Source organism: Opisthorchis viverrini (genome assembly GCF_000715545.1).
Source record: "Opisthorchis viverrini unplaced genomic scaffold opera_v5_97, whole genome shotgun sequence".
In the NCBI taxonomy this organism is placed as follows: Eukaryota; Metazoa; Platyhelminthes; class Trematoda; order Opisthorchiida; family Opisthorchiidae; genus Opisthorchis; species Opisthorchis viverrini.
The window spans coordinates 273,896-293,043 of record NW_008751753.1 but is presented as its reverse complement, the minus strand read 5'-3'; the positions used below and the strand labels follow the sequence as shown (position 1 = coordinate 293,043).

The 19,148-nt window shown below is 45.3% G+C and overlaps 1 protein-coding gene across 1 annotated transcript in view; it reads left to right on the top strand.

Moving 5' to 3' along the window:
* T265_05240 (hypothetical protein) overlaps positions 1–12,467 on the top strand; it is a gene marked incomplete at both ends in the record, with an annotated part of 57,530 nt that extends 45,063 nt beyond the window's left edge. Inside the window, 7 exons of the mRNA XM_009170209.1 lie at positions 2,838–3,047; positions 3,261–4,121; positions 5,296–5,548; positions 5,645–6,159; positions 7,138–7,461; positions 10,213–11,093; positions 11,845–12,467. Coding sequence (XP_009168473.1) covers positions 2,838–3,047; positions 3,261–4,121; positions 5,296–5,548; positions 5,645–6,159; positions 7,138–7,461; positions 10,213–11,093; positions 11,845–12,085 — 3,285 coding nt within the window. The remainder of the gene's footprint in view (positions 1–2,837; positions 3,048–3,260; positions 4,122–5,295; positions 5,549–5,644; positions 6,160–7,137; positions 7,462–10,212; positions 11,094–11,844) is intronic.
* Between the last annotated feature and the right edge of the window lie 6,681 nt (positions 12,468–19,148).

Here is a 19,148-nt window from a genome sequence, read left to right as displayed (position 1 = left end):
GAGACATTGTCAGATATGGCCCAGTCGCGCCCTCAGTGGCGCTCGTGCATCAAAGCTATTGCCTTCAATGCATAGCTCCTTTTCCAACCCCCCTCCAACTTGACAGCCCACTGTCCCTATCCCCCCCTCAAAAAAAAATCGGTGAACGAATCTGTGGCAGCTACAACCACTGTACGACGAGTACGCGGTTATTTCAGCTGACACTGGGATGATTGATGATGAGCACTTCATTTTATCACACTTGTCTAACTTCCCTTCAGACTCGAACTTTGATCTCTTATTGTCTTCTTACTAAAGAACAAGACGACGAGTACGCGGTTATTTCAGCTGACACTGGGGATGATGATGATGAGCACTTCATTTTATCACACTTGTCTAACTTCCCTTCAGACTCGAACTTTGATCTCTTATTGTCTTCTTACTTTCCAAAGAACAAGATTCAGGTCAGGTCGTATGAACTAACATGGCTTTGTCCTCTGCCTTAATTCCCGGAAATGGGCGAGGCGTGTACACTGACTCTAAGACTTATTGCAATCTTGATGTATTTTCACCTAACATGTGTTCACCATGTGGTCGTCGTCGTTGCGTTCCAGCCAACCACCTACACTGACAGCCAATACAAGTAGGAACGTTGGCCGCTGTTACTTCGCTGCCATATGTTCTCTCCTGTGCATTTCTCTGCCGCATTGACCCTCACGTTGCTTCACAACATTGATGAAGTGGCTAGGTGAACTCTAGTCGGCCCAGTGAAATTAATTTACCCAATGTCCTCTTCCGGGTTATCGTACTTTTGGGATCCTCCTGTTTAACTTGACAGATCGTTTGGGATCGAACTGTATCTTATTGCTATTGTTGTCTCTCACCGGTTTATCAGTCCACAAGAACACTACCTGGAGAAAGCCTAGCATGGATATGTACATTCGGGTCTATTATCCCTCAATCTAACCGACTCCTTATCAAGAAACACCCGGTACCTAGGCGATGACCTTACGTTTTCGCTTATCACGTTCCTTAACACGCACCTTAACATTCCACACCGCTGATGCCGTTTCATGCTGTCTGTAACTTATCATTCCTGTTGTTAGTTATTTTGGATTTATTACCACGAACCGAGATAATCTAACTCGAACCCGAAAGCCCTGGGTAACCTTGCTACATAGAATAGTGGTTAGTTAACTTCTCTTGTTTCTAAAGATTAGAAACCCCAAAACCAATTCACCTCATTGTTCATGCTGTTTTTATGTTTCATTAGTAGCATAGCCATCCATTTCTGTAAACTTTTCAACATCGACTTCTCTCGTAGACACTTCATTTTCGTGCATCATGTTTCCTATAAAAAAGGAGGTTAGTATGAGGAAAGGAGCATTTTAGCCTTTCATGGAATTATATGGACTTAGTTCAGTCTCTCTTTGGTCTAGCGTAAGTGTGCCAAGTAGTTCATAATTTTACCGAAACTCGGGAGTTTCGCGCGAAGGGTCTTTTTGTCAAATTGCTCGCCGATCGCTAACTGAATGAGCCTGTTGGTTCAACACCCACTAAATATCCATTTTTATACCAGAACTGATTGGTGTTGCTTCGAAGCGAACTTACTTTGTACTCAATGAATTAAATAGCTTACGTCTGTGTTATTTGCAGGTTTGACTGGTTCGGATCTCGCTTCACAAGTTGAACCTATTAGATTATCCAAACGCCTTCAAATTTATTTGAGTACATGCGAAGTCAACCATCCAGTGTCACTTATCCAAAATTCATTCATGATAGTCCTAAAAATTCTCGCTACTCTTACTCATGTTGAGACGCATCAGCACTTTAAAATAGGTATTTCAATACATTTGTTGAGATTGCCTTGCAGAAGTCCTCAAGCATCTTGTTAGAGACCTAAAGGCGACTCGATGTCAAGTTAGGATTTCCTGAGTCCTTTGCAACCCAGAATTTGAACACTCCTTTGAGTACCTATTTGAAGTGCAAGCAGTCTTATTCGAGACATTAGGATCTTTATCTAGTCCCTTTGGGAATCGTCTCAATGCGTGTTACAAGAATGAGGGACCTCTTAATGTGAAAGGGATATATTTCTGTCCCCATAAAAATGCTCACCGTGCTTGCTGACATTACGGCTACTTTATCCCAAAGAATGATTGCTCGGCTCCAGGCATATCCCGAACCTCTGCCTCTGTCCATACTTAGATTTTGCAACACAGGCTGTACTCCTTTCTATGGGTTAAATATACCATGTATACTCTGGCTATCTAATGACAAGCTTAGGATGCATCGGACGTTGACTCAGACTCGAAAAGTACCGTACATGCCCCCCACTTCTCCTATCAACATTCGATACACAACCCACTGAAACAAGTAACAGGCGTGTGAAGACGCTACGACAAGCCACGCTTACATGGTGAATGGCGCCGAAAAGTTATTTTGGTAAAGAGAAAGCTAAACTGTCTACTATCCATAGCAATGTGATGCACAGCTCAGCACTTTGCACATATCTTTCTGGCTTCGAACTAGACACTGATGTTGTCCTACTGTAGTTCTTTAAACACGTGGATTTTTCCTATTGGGCCAGCCTTTTGACCTTGGGGATGGGGACGAAGTGGTGAACTGTCTTGTTAGATAGAAATGACTCCTGCAGGAACAGATTGTCTCACAGAACTCTTCACAGTATTATCCTGGTTAATCACTTATGTGGATTTATCCCTTTTAAGCCAGTGGTTTACTGGGAGCTCAAAGCCTTTATTTCGTCCATGACAACACGAATGGCTTACTTGGTGCTTTCTCTGCACGTAGTGTGGTTTTTCTGTTCGTACACATTGTCACATTCTTCCTCTTTGTCGTAGATTGGTCTCTACGGCTTGGGTGTTTACAATGGACTTACTCCATCCTGGCACAATCGAACGTATTCTCGAAACGGTGGCTGGGTCAGCCAACAAGTATTCGAAATCGGTCTGCCTGCTGCGTGCATACTGTACCATTCCTGGCAGCAACATATGACTGCAGCCGAACTAGCGGGAATCGCTTTGCAGCTGTCACATGAAAATAATCGAATGGTGAGTTGTGAAAATTCCCATAGACTTGTCAGTTTCTGTCATTCCATTTTTGACCTACACCACGGTCTACTTACAGTTTTTCTCTCCCTCGAACGATAGTTTATTTTTGGACAGCTTATTCGATCATTGTGTCCTATCTACTGGTTCGTATCAACGGCTTTCAAAGGTTATACCATTGATTGTTCCCTTTTTGCTACCCTCTCCCCTTCATAGCTTGTAGATATCGCTGTCGAGCTGTGTCTGGCAAGTCTGACCTTCTGCACTACACTCCGGCCGCATGAAATCTATCGTGCTCTTGCCCAGTGTGAAGAACATTCCAGTCAAGCGTTGGAACGTGGCTTGCTCAAGATCGAACAGGCAGACACTCAATCCTCTTACGGTATATTACCAGAGATCCACTTTTTCCTCGCTCGTAGTTGGTTCTCCCTGCACCAAAGCGCCACTGAGGACTATAAAAAGGCGGTTGAAATGTCACGTGAGCAACAAAAGGATCTAGCCATACAGCACCAGCAGCAGGCTGTCATAAACAGCGAAAACATTGATGGCGATGCGTCCAAATCTTCAGGCCCCACTAGTACTGCCCACACTTCTGCGGATGGAACAACCAACTCCACCGTACAGTCAACCCCTTCATTCGGTGCGGGTCAGTATCCTGCTTCTTTTCCCAATGGGATCGAACAGAGCAGCTTCCCCATATCATCTTGGTCTATTCTTCCCCCCAGTTCTTCCCAGTCTCCTTATAGTTCCATAAGTTTGTCGCACCATCTTCCAGCTTCTTTGGGAGACCAGGCCAGCCAACCGGTCTATCGATCAATTTCAATGTCTCATGACCCGGCTCTTGGCATTGTTCCACCCATGTCCTCAGTCTATCAGCCCATGTTCTATTATTCAACTCTCCCTGCCAACATGCAACAACCACAGCTTATGGGTGACTATGGACAATCCCAACCGAGAAACGCCCAGTCAACACTGGGTCCATCGCATGGGCAAAACACGCAATTCCACTATGATACACAAACGCCGCAGATGCCACATCCAGTCTTGAATACGCCTGCTCAGCTGCAATGCGTTCAGGTATTGCATTTTTCGGTATTATTGGATTCGTACTCGTGTTTTTGCTGTCCAAAGTGAGGACTGTATAATACTAATCCAGTATCTATCCGAATGATGTTGGAGTTTTAGTACCGAAGGCCTACCAACTGTCCCTAGCCTCGCTGTTTGTGGGGTTCGGCTATCAGATACGAACTCTGTGAACATTATTGCGCTCATTGATGAGGTGATTTTAGTGACGCCTATTCCTTAGCACGCTGTTCTATCTGTGCTTTTCCACTTTGTTGACCCCATTTATCCCTTCTTTCACCAGTTCTAATAACAGAATGCATGAATGAGTTTCATAACAGAGTTAAGTAACTCTTCAGAAGTAATGGCAAGCCTTGGCTCCACCGGTCATAGTCGGTCGGTACAAGTTAATGCCAACTTCCTTCTCTTTGTCTACGACGTGACAATACTTACAAACTTCTTTCCCTGGTAGTGCCATCTGGAAGGGCCGATTGAATGAAAGCAGTCGTGCTTCTAGTATGCGCCGTAGACAACGGTGTTCCAACACCAAGCTTTAGGTCGTTAACTGGAAAGAAACCAGGCTCGTCAAAAAGTTTCGCCAGGAGGGGTCGAGTGACATCGCGGTGTACTGGAATTTATGACCTGTTTCTGAGTGCCTCGGTGCGGTTTCGTTGTACATGTTTTCGTCAATGGTGGTTTTCTCATTTGTCCATCAGAATGGCAATCCAACTGTGTGACTGATTCGTAGTAGCGATTGAGAATGGATTGCTCGGTACTTCCATGTTTGTAATAAACCCGTCCGTTGGATGGAAGCCTCACAGTTAAATGAGGCTTCGAAAAACATCTTTTCAAGGGGGCTCACTGAGCTCACTTGTTAAAGAAGCAGATAGGCAGACTTCATATGGTCCTGTCTGTTATTGAGTCAGTTTTGGTATTCGTTCATTATCCGGCTGATAAAACTATTACAATATCAACTTTCCGTTTGTAATGACAATATACTGTTTGTACGTAAGCTGGTTGGTAGAATAACGGGAATGGAACTGACCCATCCCTTACCCCCTGACTCATGTCATCGAGAAATTTGGTTATCTGGAAGTCTCTATGAGAAAGCTTTATCGTTCTCCATTATTTCACCTATTCTCAATTTTGTCTGTTTTCCCCCGTCGCGTGCGCCTATTCACCTTGGTAGAACGGCCCGTATCAGTTTCGGGCCAATACTGGAATGTCACTGCCTGGAAGCCGGATGCCGTCCATTCCACCGCCACCACCACACCTTACTCTGCCGCAACCAAATTTCGCACCACCGTCGGGCTTCGTTCCCTCTAATCCTCAGCTAGTAAATTCAGTCAGTCAGCTTCCCAATACAACATATGCCCCACAACTGCAGCCAGTTCATGCGAACGTGTCCTCTCAGCCACAAGCGGTTCCGCCGATAATGCCTCGTGAGTGACACTGCTGATTCTTTGTTCCTTTGTTGTGCGGAATCTTGGTCAGTTGATCCTATTTGACCCCGGATTCACCCTTTTTTCTTTCTTCAGAATTCGGTGTTATCTACCAAATGGCGCGTGATCAAACAGCTGGTCATGAGCAGGCTTCATATACAGTGAACACTCCCGTTTCTGGCGCAGCCTCCGTCGCGGAGAATAGCAACGGCACTGTACCACCCACTTCCTATCCATTTAATGCACCAGCTAATTTGGCTTCACTTTCAGCGGCTCGTTTTATTGCACCTATTGGTGGGGCTCACCACAGATTGGCTTCTATGAGTAACGCGTCTAGCTCTGTCGTGGTTCATCCTGCCTCTTCTGATCGTGCCTCAACGACATCTGAAACGGATTCGAGTCGACCAACGGAGTCGGTGGTTGAAGACCCGAATGCGACCAGTATCACCGCCGGGCATGCACAAACTTTTACCGCGACATCTCTGGCCGATACCACGCTGGCTGCTTCCAGTGCATCAACTATTCAGGATCTTGAGGCCAAATCACGTCTATACCTTCGTCGAGCCTATCTGTGTGCAACCAGTGCTATCAAGAAAATCTTCCTTACACAAGTGAGTGAACCTGCTGAGTTTGTGGCAGGTGTATTCTATCCACAGGAACATATGTCCACTATCGTTTTAATTCTGGCTCATCTCTTTTTTGTGAGCCCAAGTGCTTGGTATTTGGCACTTGGTCAACTCGTTGCATCGGACGTTAGTTCTGGCAGAATGTGGGAAATAGGTGAGAGTCGCTGGATTTCGGTTGAATATTCATTCACTCAAGATGTATTCGGTAACAGGTTCCTCATTGCCTGCTTCAAGTCTCTTCGCTTATATTATACTGCCACTGTGTGTGACCAGGTACCCTGCAAGATGAGACATGTAATCGGTCTCGAAAATGGTGTCAGTTCCTGACCAGACCGACTAACTTGGCTTCTCCCCGGTCCTACCGATTTAGCCGACCTGGTCCCACCTCAACATGAGGCTTAAATTGTCAAAATCAATGCTCTTGTTAGTTCTAGGGATCTGGTTCTTGGTCATCTCTTCCCGGGGCATCCAGTTTTTTACAGGTAGCCTCCACTCGTCACTGGGCATTATTGACGGTGAGTAAACAATAAATGGGCACTAGCATTTGCCTATAGCCTATTGCTGCCCATGAAAGTGTCCACGACAGTCCTGCTAGAAGAAACAGTCTTTTTGGCCCACCCTCTAGTTTCATTATATGATCCTCATGATTTCGTGACTGTTCACGTGCCTTGTGCCGTGGATCCTCTCAGTGTATGTGGAGTATAAGTGTGTTGCCCATGTTCTGACGTGGTCGCTTACACCGGACACAGCTCTAGTCAGACGAATTCTCTAGGTAATAAGGCTCCTGCGTTTCCGTTATCCCCTTCCAAATGTAGGCGCATCAGCAGAGAATCAGGTACGCAGGAACTGAAGGGCATTCTAACATCCATCTTCTTCCTTAACTGGTGAGAGCAACCCATTCCTGTTTTTACCAAGTCCCCAAATTAATCTGTCACTCCAGAATTCTTTTCCATTCGTTTTCAGCCCACTGGCTCCTTTGGGGCACAAAGTAGCCCGATGCCGCCCGGACGCTCTGTTAGAGGAAGCAAACACCACCATTCAATGCAACAGAGACAGAAGGCGAACGCGCAACAAACTAGTGATTTCTTCGCACCTGGCAGTGGCCTTATCAATTCCTCTGTATCCTCCGAAATCGACAGTGTCAGTGCGATGACCTGTAACAGTGCTGGTGGTGGTGGGGCCAATGCTCAGATATCCACTTCCGAATTTGGTCGCCTTCGACTACCTATCACTACAGACACACAATTGGTCAAAGTGTGGGAAGTGAATATATTATGGGCACTTGACGTAAGTTCAAGTTACCCTAATTTCCGGTTGTTGCGCAGGGCGTTCAGCACCATTCGATAACAGATGATCGCACGGGATGTCAGTCTTTTTTACTCTGATTTTTTTATATCAATGCTTAGTCTAGCAAGCGGATGGTACTCTACTTTTTGTGACAGCAGCTCGCATCGAATTAAATTTGGAGCAGAGGAAAAACAGCGCGGATGTTATTTACTGTGAAGTTCAACCAACGGCCTTCTGGCTTTTAGATATTTTGTACAATGCTCCTCCGAACACTAGAATTCGAATATCGCTTATTATTTTCACAGAATCATCTATTTCCAGGGTGATACCAACGCTATTGACCAGAGACTGTCGTAGAAAGGTAGAGGAGCAATGTCAGAATACGTTCACTAGAGCTTTTCCTTGAACCTTCAGTACATTCTCGCGCGAAATACTGGAAACCGAACTGCCTCACTTTGGTCGTAATACCTGCTTAGGCCGCCCACTACTCTCACTCCTTCGTGGGAGTGAAATTCTAAGGGCTGTGATCGTCGGTTGTTCGCTGAGGTAGGCAGTTATATTACAAATGGTCCGTCTCCAGTCTAGTTGGTATTATCAGTGGGTTGTTAGGGGCGGGGCGCTGCTCCAGCCGTTGTACTGGACTGTGATTCAGATCTAGCCTGTTTGAAATTCTCATTCGATCTCCAATACATCTTCCTAAGGTTGCAGAAAATGGAGGACACTGGCCAAGTAGTCAAGCCACGGCGGAGAACAATTGCTGGTCACAGCAAGAAACCACTTTAGGAACTTTGCTTTTTTCCGCAACTCCTGATGAAGTCCAGTAAACTGGTGGTGTCACCCGTTGATGGGACCTCTTCGGTACAACTGCTCACGCAACTCACATGACGAGTGGCAGCGTCAGTTGAATATAACCGGTTTTTGTCATCATATTAGAGAATGGTAATGTGACCTTGCTTCTTGAGGTCGAGGACCTGTTTACTTTGGAATCGCATATATAAAAGTTGTCAGTTTTTTTATTCACCCCCGTAATACAATTTGCCATTGCTTAGACGAGGGCGAGTATTGCCAAATTTTATGGTACTCGCCATAAAGCGTCGAAGAACGTAGTATTTGTCTGTGGAACTTTAAGTAGCACAATAAAAACACGGGAATCGACAGGCAGGCACCTCGTATCGCCTCGTTACTACCGAAGCCATTAATCGGAAAAACGGATTTTATAGCGACTCACAGCACAAAGTTAATCACGTGACAGGTTAGCCGACCAACCAAAATATATGCGCCTTTCCGTGCCACAAAGTCCAAGCCAGTTTAAATTTCATATTCGGTTGCTTTTGAACACATAGTGAAGTTTTCGATCGATTTGTTGCATCGGTCTCAGCAAACAGCGTAGCACGTGAGTTTCGGTAGAAAAAAAGTATATTCCGAGGTGATATCGACTTGGTGGCTTGTGGCGGGAGGTTTGGCTTGTTACTTCGGTCCTGCACACTGAAAAAGATAGCTCCGGACACAAACGGGCACGTACTCCCTCATTTTGACGGTGAAACAGTTATCGGTTCTGCCAATGTGACTTGATCCGTACTTGCATGTAAATTTGTGTACATAGTGCGATTTGGCCTCGACAGGTGGTCTACTTTGCTTGATGGCAGTTGAGAACTCTGGATCTGGTTGAGAGCATGTAATTCTGTCGCGTAGTATCTTCACCCTAGCGCGTTTCTATTCTGTATTCTCATTTCAAAGAGGGTTTTATGTAGAGCCTCACTTCTGCATGCAATGTGTCGTCGGCACAGATCTTGCAGGCACTGTTGACTAACCCTGTTAGGCTTCAATTACATTTCATTTATGTTTGCCGGAGCACATGACTTTCGGGTACACTCGCCGCTGAATCCTACTGCTCCTTTTTCGTATATAACGCAGTGCCGTATCTGCGGGGCATTAACCTGTCTTATACTTGGTATAGCCAACCATGCTTTGTATACTTGAAGGGACTATATAGGTAAGTGACAGAACCTCTGAATAGTTACGCGCAACTTCACAACTGTCCTCATGTAGACATTCAATGGTCGCGCCATTGAGAACACATCCTAGCAGTTGTCGATCGATGAACGCCACCCTGGAGGACAAAGCTCCTGTCTATGACTCATTCAGATTCATTCCTTCCTTCGTTTGTGAGTGTTCAGCAAATCATGCGAGACGTACGACACGATGCCCAACCCCAAAGTTTCCTGAGTACCTGTCATCCTGCAAGCATCTTGATAAAGCCACACCACTTAATTAGTGCAATCATGGCTCAACCGACCAATGCTAAGAAGCACCGAATGGTTTAGTAGGGTCTACCGAGTGTCACCAAATCACTCCGTCCGACACAACGCACTCACAACATACCAAGCAACTACAGTTTGGTTGCGACAACCGACTCGTTGTCACCAAAAGTGTCATATGAAAGTGCTGAATCTGCCATGCCCCACCAAAGTCCCAGACCCAAGTGATTGTAATACTCAATTGTAAGTGGCTCTACAACCCGTTCTTCTGGCTTTGGTACTGGTGGGACGATAGGAACCGCTTGCGCGTTTCGATTGTGTTATACAAGCATATCATTCTTGTTTTTTTTAAAGACAGGACGAGGAAACAAGCATCTAAGGTGCCAGTGCTCATCTCTAGTTATTTTCACAGATCTCATGAATAGACGCCAACTGTTTGGCAACCGGATTTCCACAAATACTGGTATCTATTTTTGTCCGCCTAAATTTTCAGGTTGCCAGTGGATTGGGTCCATCTTTCGTGCACGAATATTGTAACTTGGTGCTTCAATGTGTCCAACATCCTCTACTCATGAAACACATAACAAACAAAGTGATTGAGTACTTCAAGAATCAGCCTGCGGAATCAGGTCAAATCGCCACGTCTACTGCGCCTGTTGATGCACCGGCACAGGAGGGAGCTGTTAGACCATGTCATATACCAATAGATGCCGGAATAAATCAGTTCTACACCTGTATGCCTCCGAAGACAGTTCAAGGCAATCAGATTCAGGCTCCGTATTATCCTCCTGTTCATCCACCCTTTCCGTACATGGACGGGCGTCCGCCGTTTCCCACTACACTTCAACCTTCCGGGACCTGGTCAACACCTAATGCTATGAATCAACCCATCGATGGAGTCCTCCCGTTCCCTTCCTCAAACTTTGCAAATCCATATTCTTTAACACCCATGTGGTCGGCCCCTTTTGGATCTTGTTCAACCTTGACGCCGCAGCAACAACAAGAACAGTTCAGTAACATGATTACACTATATCAGCAGCTCGGTTTACATCAAGATCAGTTTCAGGCGAGTGCTCTGTTTCTGGAACATCAGCGCATGGCCGCCTGTGTCCCACCACCTCCACCAGCGGATTCTGCAGGCCATCCGTTCATACATGTTCCTTTTCAAGCCGTCGGACATTCCGCCAGTTGGCCCGTAGTATCCGCAGCTTCAGTTCGATCAGGCGAACCTCTTGGCTCAAATACCACAATCCATGTTCCGCCGCCTCCTCCGGCACCCACGTCCTTGTTCCCAATGAGTGAACAAGCCTGTGCAAAACAATCGGTCAACGGCAGAGACCTGGTTGAAAAGCTTATCAACAGGACTCATGCTCTGTGAGTTCCAATTTCATGTTTGATACAAAGTAAGCTCTTTCCGGTGCCAATCAGTTGTAGGTACACGCCACAGTCTCCGTCTGGACAGTGGACAGTATTTACCTCAGAATAATTTCACTCAAGTGTCATGCTAATATCATTCCTTGCTTTCGTTTTCACATTGACCACCTCGCTCGTCTGTTTCTGTCGAGGTTTCACGTAGTGGCTGCCATAGAACCTGATCCCATTTCATTCGCTCGTTATTTGGACCTTCTGCATCTATCGGTCATTTTGTACACATCGGTTAACTTCATTCTGCTACAAAGCGCGGCATTATTCTGGCACAATTAAGCACCATTTTCCGTGTTCTGTGGCTACTGCTACAGAAACCGAGTTAGACTGTTAACTAAGTTGATTTTCTTAAAAAATCCGAAGCATCCCTGACTGCATTTTACATGTCGGAGCGACATTAAATGCAAACCCTGATACTTTGTTGACTAAGTACCCTTCCTGAGACCAGGCCTGTCTGGTCTGTAAATCATTGATGACTAGCTTACAGTAGGAAGTATTCAGGATACTTGCGTATCCACTCATCCCTTATAAGACTGCAGTGTACTCTTCCGTTTTTCGGCAATCTTGTAACGATATCGCTTTCTCAAGGTTTTCGCCCGCTGGTGTTTCATATCACACGATTCACTGTGTCGTTTCTACCCGTTCCCGCCTCCGCAGATGGGATCCTACGAATCTCTCTATCTATACTTTGACTGTCTAGGTTTCACAAGTTTATCGAACAAAGACTTCAATACATCGGCCAAGGGCAAGCGGAATGGGATGAGTTTGTGGATCTAATACTGAAAGCCTACAACGTGCATTTGAGTATGCCTGCCACCGACTGTGGTCTCCATTGGAACAATCTTCTCACACGGATACGCAGACACCACAAATGCGGGGCAGCTCTGTGGCAACGGATCCTCGCCGGTATTCAAACAGCCGATTTGAAGCGTTCAGGTTAAAGGCTCGTATGCAGCAGAAACTAGGGCCCCCATACTCTGGATGCTGCTTCTGTGCAATCCACGTGATCTCAGTTGTCTTGCGTATGTGTCTATGGTACTTGGCAGCCTGTTCGTTGTCTCTCCCATTTTATCACTTGAGTATCTGCTTATATCAATTAAAGCCGCTATTTTATACTCCTGTCTACACACACACACACAAAACTCCGTTGTCTCCCTTGCTTTCACTTGTCGAAACGATCGTTTCCATACTTATGTATATTTTTTTCATACTCATCGGTCTAGTTCTGTGGTCATTCTACCAAACTTCTCTACTTTACACCCAACCTTCGCAGCTCTGAGGGCGATCGCCTTAATGTGCCCCTTTCAACTATGTCTGAATCACTCGTGGTAGTCCTAATTAATTGAATTACCCTTGAGTTTCCTCTGCGTTTTCTGCCGGACTCTGGCGTTCCTTGGTAAGGGGAAATTGTGTAAAAAAAGGGCTCTTCCAGCTTTCGATGTTGCCCAAGTGAGGCGGGCGGTAGCCGAAAAAGCAGTGTGTTCATGGTCAACTGTGGAACTTATGACTTGGGTGAGGTGTGATCCTTTCTTCACCCAGTGATACGTGGGACAGTGTAGTGAAGAATCAGAAATAGGCTGATTGCGTGCAGTTTTCTACCGGCTTGTGCTCTATTGAGAGTTAACCTGCATGATGCTTACTTCCCCTCTGTTAGCATCATCCGATTTCCATATCTTCTGGTCACCGTTCAGCATCTAATTTTACCGTCTTTCTATGGGCGGTGCAGACGGCGCTAATTTGACGCACCGGATATGTCTGTTTACAAAAGCTATGGGGAGTTTTGTCAATATTCAACAATGATAGGCATTTTCGTCTGACCAGACTCACCTCGGTCTTAACTGTCGAGTTGAATTCTGTGAATAAAACCTGGCTCTAGAAAATCGGGGTTTGTATTTGGCTGGAATGCGATTCCCCTTCTTGAAAAAAGGGCCCTCCGAAGGAACCACTTCGTGAAAAGTCTATAGTAGCGCTAAATATCAACCACAATGTAATGTGCGCACTCCTGAGTTTGAGTCACTCGAAAGAGTCGTGAATATCATCTCCCTCCCGTGCTATCTTATAAATTGCTTAGTATTCTGTCAAGATATAGCGGTAAACGATGTAACATGTTTGCTATCACTGGTCCTACATCCGGAAATAGCTAAAGGCTCATCCGTAATCCCACACATTACGCGCCACCACAAAATGAGCAGTAAGCTGTATTGTCGGGATAACCAACAGACGCGTGTCACGAACCCACACGCGCACGCACTTTCAGTCCATAAATGCGGCCGTAAACAAGAAGATAATGGACCCAAGTGGTCGGACCGGATGTCTCACTTGACAAAGCTGACTGGACATTCAGTTAAGCAAGAAGAATCGATCGATAGGTAGGACGGTGTATAGTAAGAGAAAAGGCAATCGTTTGGGTTAGCCAGGAACATGAATTTCTGCCCGGATAACGTCACTCGGTTACTGATCAGTCTCTGCGGGTCGTTCTGTGCCACATTATGTGTCCAACGCTTGGGAATTCGAAATCGAAATTAGGGGCATTTGATCATCAAAAGCAGGTAGATTTGGATACTGATCGACAACCTTTGAAGGACTGTGAGTTTATATACTGTCAGGATATGGCAGGTAGGTTTCGGAAGTAGACTGGTCAACTTCCCAATACTCATTTATCCATGGAACGCAACCACTTCCTAGAGTAACCTGAGCGTGATCGTTCGGCACTGCAATATTTCGTCTTACGCCAACTCGAAGTAGGGTATTACGCACGAGTACATCGGATCGACTTCTGCAGAAAAGCTGACAACATACCTTTTGATCGTAGCGGTTAGGCTCAATCACAGAATGCGGTTTTGCAGCGTAGTTGTTTGTCGTATGCAAAATGTATTCACTGAGTAGACAACAGAGGTCAGTTCCAGCGGACTGATCGTAGCTTCTGTGAGCAGGAACACCCAAACAAACTGCTCGTGTGAAGGGGTCAGTTTGAACATGTGCTTGCTTTTTTTGTGGTAAAACCAGGACACGGCTACAGTTGCTTAATCACGATTTTATTTATGTGTACCAATTAAATGTTGTGGAAATAGCATTAGTGTATTCATGAGAACGAAGAAGATAGCGAACAAAGCTTGTTTTCTGTGATCGTTCCTCTTGGCTAATACATCACAAATTTATATGGTAGCAGAAATTACGTGGAAAAAGTTAGGATCGGGGCTACATACACTTTAGAGAAATAGAAGTCAAAGGAAGGGGGAGCTGGATGAGGGATAGGTCAGTGGGTCACGGAATCAGGTAAGTGACATCAATGTCAGACAGACTTGCGGGACCGGATGTTTCGTAGGCCAGTTCAAGTTCATAGGTCGCACAAGTTTCTTTTGGATGCAAAGTTGCGGATCCAGCAGTCGGATTCCAATTGCCTCTGCGATCGGTGGTAGTCTGAATCGTACCAGCCGTGATCGGTTCAGAGGTACCCGGTATATGATGGTGAAGGCTTGCTGCAGTTTTCGTCAGTCGTCATAAGCGACTGATTCATCCGAATTCAGTTGAGCATCCCTTCAAAACCAAATCTGTTTGCAAGAGCATTAGACTCCAATATTCCTCATGCATATTTTCGAAACCACTCCTTCGGATCCTAATAAGAAAAGAAAAGCTATCCCCGAACAGCGTGAGCAACGCTGTCGCGATAGAAAACTGAACATGAAATTTCGCTATTCTGGAAAGTCTAGGTAGGAAGTCTGAACGGGGACCTAGCTGCGTAGGCATCTATAAAAGACGATGATGGGGACGGCTCGGTTGTCTGCCGTAACGAAACTAGCGCACCGGTGGCTGAACAGCACAAGGACATGGATATCTCTTGTTGATACTGGTGGAAGGAAGAAGGCCTTCCCCGCGAAGTTATTTACTACAAAATGTCAACTGAACAGTTACAGACTATTGGGCAGGGAAGCAAACCTCTTATATGCATCTTGTTTACAAATACTGAATATCCATCCTCTCTTTGAACGCGTCTTCCTGAAATTTCCTGGATATTCAGGGACTGCTTCTTAAATCTATGCAAATGCGACTCCACAATTTCTGTAATAGATCGCACTTTTCAAGAGACGCAAAGCGGTCTTACGAGAAAACACTACTCGCGTGCCCCCATCAGTAGTATCATCATTGCACTGGTAGTACCATGAAAGCCACGAACAATATGTGTTCCGAAGTTATACTGCATTATTGACATAAGTGTTCTTGCTTTGATTAGTCGGAAAAATTTGTGTATTAGTGGGGTTCTAGAGGAAGCTGCTGTCTTGGTTGTGGAGAATATGCGATTGGGGTTGCCTGGAGATGTTTGTGGATGTAGCTAGTAATTGTCGTAGAATTCGAAATAGCCTAAGACTGCTGTGGCCTGGAGCCACTGAAGCAAGAGCGTATCCACATTTCCAAGCTGTCAGTCTGACTACTAGAAAGTCGACAATAATTCATACGTACTCACAAGTAAACGCGGAGCCATATTTGGCGCACTCACCCCCACTACCCTACAATCGATGTGGTAACCAAACCAGCGTACCGGTTGACCAATACGCTCGGTTTACAGTTTGTCGACTGGATATGACGAAATCAAGATATGGTTGGTCTTACAAGTCCCGGTCTTCAGGCAACGGGCTCGTCCTTTGGAGCTTAGGCTTACCGGATATAAGTAAGGTACTACCTCAAATGTTCTTTGAAAGGTATCTGCCTCCCTCCAATCGCTTCGGATTCCCAGTATGACCTAAACAAGCATTCCCGAGATCAGTGGTATATTGAAATAAGCAGAATCACGGTGAAAAAACTCGTGATAATGATGAGTTATGCTAGGAAGTGGTGTAGAGAACATCCCGCAGATATGAATATAACATGATATATCAACAAAATACCTTTTCTTATTACACGTTTCGAAGAATATCATCTAATAGAAGTGTTCTGGAAGAGGCCTAAATATCGCTCATTCAGCCTGTGTCCGCGAAAGCTGGAACCTAATATGTTTCACGATTTATTTTCAAAATAACTAATTGATTGATTCAATGGTAATTCTATGCGGTTAGTCAGTGTACCAGATAGGTGATTTTTAATTGCCAACTATGCGATTCACATTAGCCGGACGTCGCTTAGGCAACAGCGAACTCACCAGCTAGCTGTTTGAGCTCAACCAAAAGTCTGCTTTTACCTTGAACTACTGCATACTAGTCTTTCGTGTTGGTCTCTGAGCGAAATAAAATATCTGGCAAGATAGCCTGAATGGCTTGGCACATCTACCTGCCAGCTGCCCAAGTGCGTATTACTTTCCGTTTCTCTATTGCATATAATGTGCAACAAGCCATGGTTTCTACTACCCTTCAAATTCGGAGGTTCGACTAGAGGAAAAACTGTCTACTGAATCTGCGATCAATTTGGATTTAGTGTTGGTAATTTGTTGTGTGTACATTAGTGTGTACATAACTCACATAAAACTACGTTGCACGCTGATGAAGTGTGAAACATCAATAAGACCACTTTATTACGCTGGACGATAACTGCTGTGTGCTGCATTCGATATGCGCGATGCGTCCTGGCGTTCCCCTTCTTGACTAATAGTCGTCATCGAGTCATGCTTTGGACATGAACAACCTATTATTTCATTGTAATGTACTCTCATAAGGTTTGCTGAAAATCCGTCGACAGCCCACGACCGGTTTTGCCCATTTTGGGGCTCATCAGGTAGGCGCAGTCCCCGGGTTTCCGTCAACCTTATGTTCTACTTGAAAACAAATCGCACGAAATCAGCGAATATACACTCATTTGCAAACTAATTTGGTTTTTCGAGAACGATAAGAGGGGAGAACTTCAATTCTGGTTATCGTTGACGGATAGAGAAAATACCTGAGTCAACAAGAGTGGAGGAATAAATACCAGATAAACTACAGCACAACACTGAATCGATTTCAAGAGAAAACCCAAGGGCTACTATAACCTCTATATGGTGGTATTAACTGGAAGGTGTCGGAAAAATCAATAACCAGGGTGGAAACATAGCGAATATAAAAAATGTCCCTCAGCTTGTATTCGAGTGCTAGACACATCCCGTAGTTGTTGCAAGGTCCTCCGCACTAAAACCGCACGGACGTGAGGAAGGCCTGCTTGCTCACAAAAAAGACGGGGTGTCGAGAATGGAAGCAAACGGCAAAAATTGTTATCTGTTTACGCAGCCTGAGATAAGAAGATAGTACTCACAACTGCCGAACCCGCAAAAGAATATCTTTGATTATTTTATTGTTCCAAGTGACCGCTTTCGCATTTACGCCTTACTCGTGAAGCCGTTTTTGATCAGGATACCTGACATCTTCCGACATCTCACAGCTATGGGAGGCTCAAAATGGTCTGACTCGGCAACCCACTCGCATCAAAAAATCCAAAGCAACTCATGGGCCAGACATCAAACCGACTTAGTCTCTCCGGGATTTTGACAGAGGACTGACATAGAAATCATTAGCAGAAGAATATGTGGCGCAGGCACTTCTGTTGGTTGGTAATTGATCAGGTGGCTGCTGATTTAGACGCCAACATCGGCAATTGACTTGCAGACGTTTCTCACCATCAGTACGCTGTTGGGCGAGCTGGATTCCGGCCTTGTAGGTGTTGTATTGACCAAACATTCATGCATGTTCGGGTTCTAGAACAACGCCCTACTTACAAAAGGCCCACAATTCCTGGATTTCCAAGACTCATTGGAGTGGTCTGTTCTCCTTAACATGCCTCCTCAACAAGAAATGCCTGAGGAAAATCTCAACATAATAGGTTCTTTTTTATTCACAGACTTCCAGGTGTGTGAAAGTATGCGGGGAGCTCTATGAAAGCTTCCGTAAGAAGAGTGGTATTCGGCAAGCATGCCCAATACATTCCCATTCCACTTTGTAATCGAAAATACAATGGTAAAAACGCGAGATGATTTACAAAATTATGGTGTTCAAATTGATTCTGATGAAAACCCTTTTGATCTGGAATATGTGGACGAAATCCTTCTCATCTTTGAAGAGGGAGAAAAGTCACGGAAGTTTGTGGATGGGCTAACCAGAGCCATCACGTCCTCTGGCATTCGTTCTGCATCCACAAAGTGTAAGTTCACGCTCCTTGGTCTGCAGTAATTTGCTACGCCACTTTCAACCTAACGAGAGACGTACGAGGTTGTGTAGCGTTTTACATACCTAGAGAGTCGTATGAGTCCCGGTTGTAGTGTGGAAGATGAAACCAATGCACGAGCTTCCAAGGCTCCTGCTGTGTTTGCTATGGCGACAAGGCCACATATCCTTGAATCAGGCTACAGTACGGATCTTTATGTTTGATGGCTGCCAGACGTGGCCTGTGCGGGCAGTCTTACTGAGACCTCCTTACATCTTCCGTTGTATCAGAACCGTAGCTGGTGTAGGCTGATCCTGGCGAATCCGCAACAAGACAATCGGTAGACGACTGTTCGGTTGTGCATCAGGGATTTCAATCGAAGAATGTATCCAGCACAAAAATCTGCTATGGTCTGCTCATGTACTGCGCATGCCGAATCATCGTTTGCCGAAAAAGCATATTATTTTCCGTGCTCAACCCAGAATGGCGCAAGCCGAGAGGTGACCAATTTTTGGCCTGACCGATAGGTACGAAAGTCTGGATAATGTTGGTATGGCTGGACTTCTGCGATGGGCTCCATGTGCCCCACTGCGTATGCTCGGAAACATTGCATGCAGGAAACATTGCATGGCTGCTAATCGATGCCAGTGGCTGTCTTGCCGCCTGTTTCTGTGCAGATTGTCTGAGTGGTTTCTGGAGGCACGCCGGAATGATTGCGATAGGCTGGCCCTTAGTCTGTTCCCTGTCCACTTTTATCCTTTTCCTCAAAGTAAGGATTTCAGATAAATCATGGTTGTACGGTAGCGAAATATCAGTGTTTGAAGACCGATGTGCTATCGATGATGAGCAAGAAAAATCCTACATGGCTATGCGCTATGTGTTATCTACCATGTCTGTCTTTCC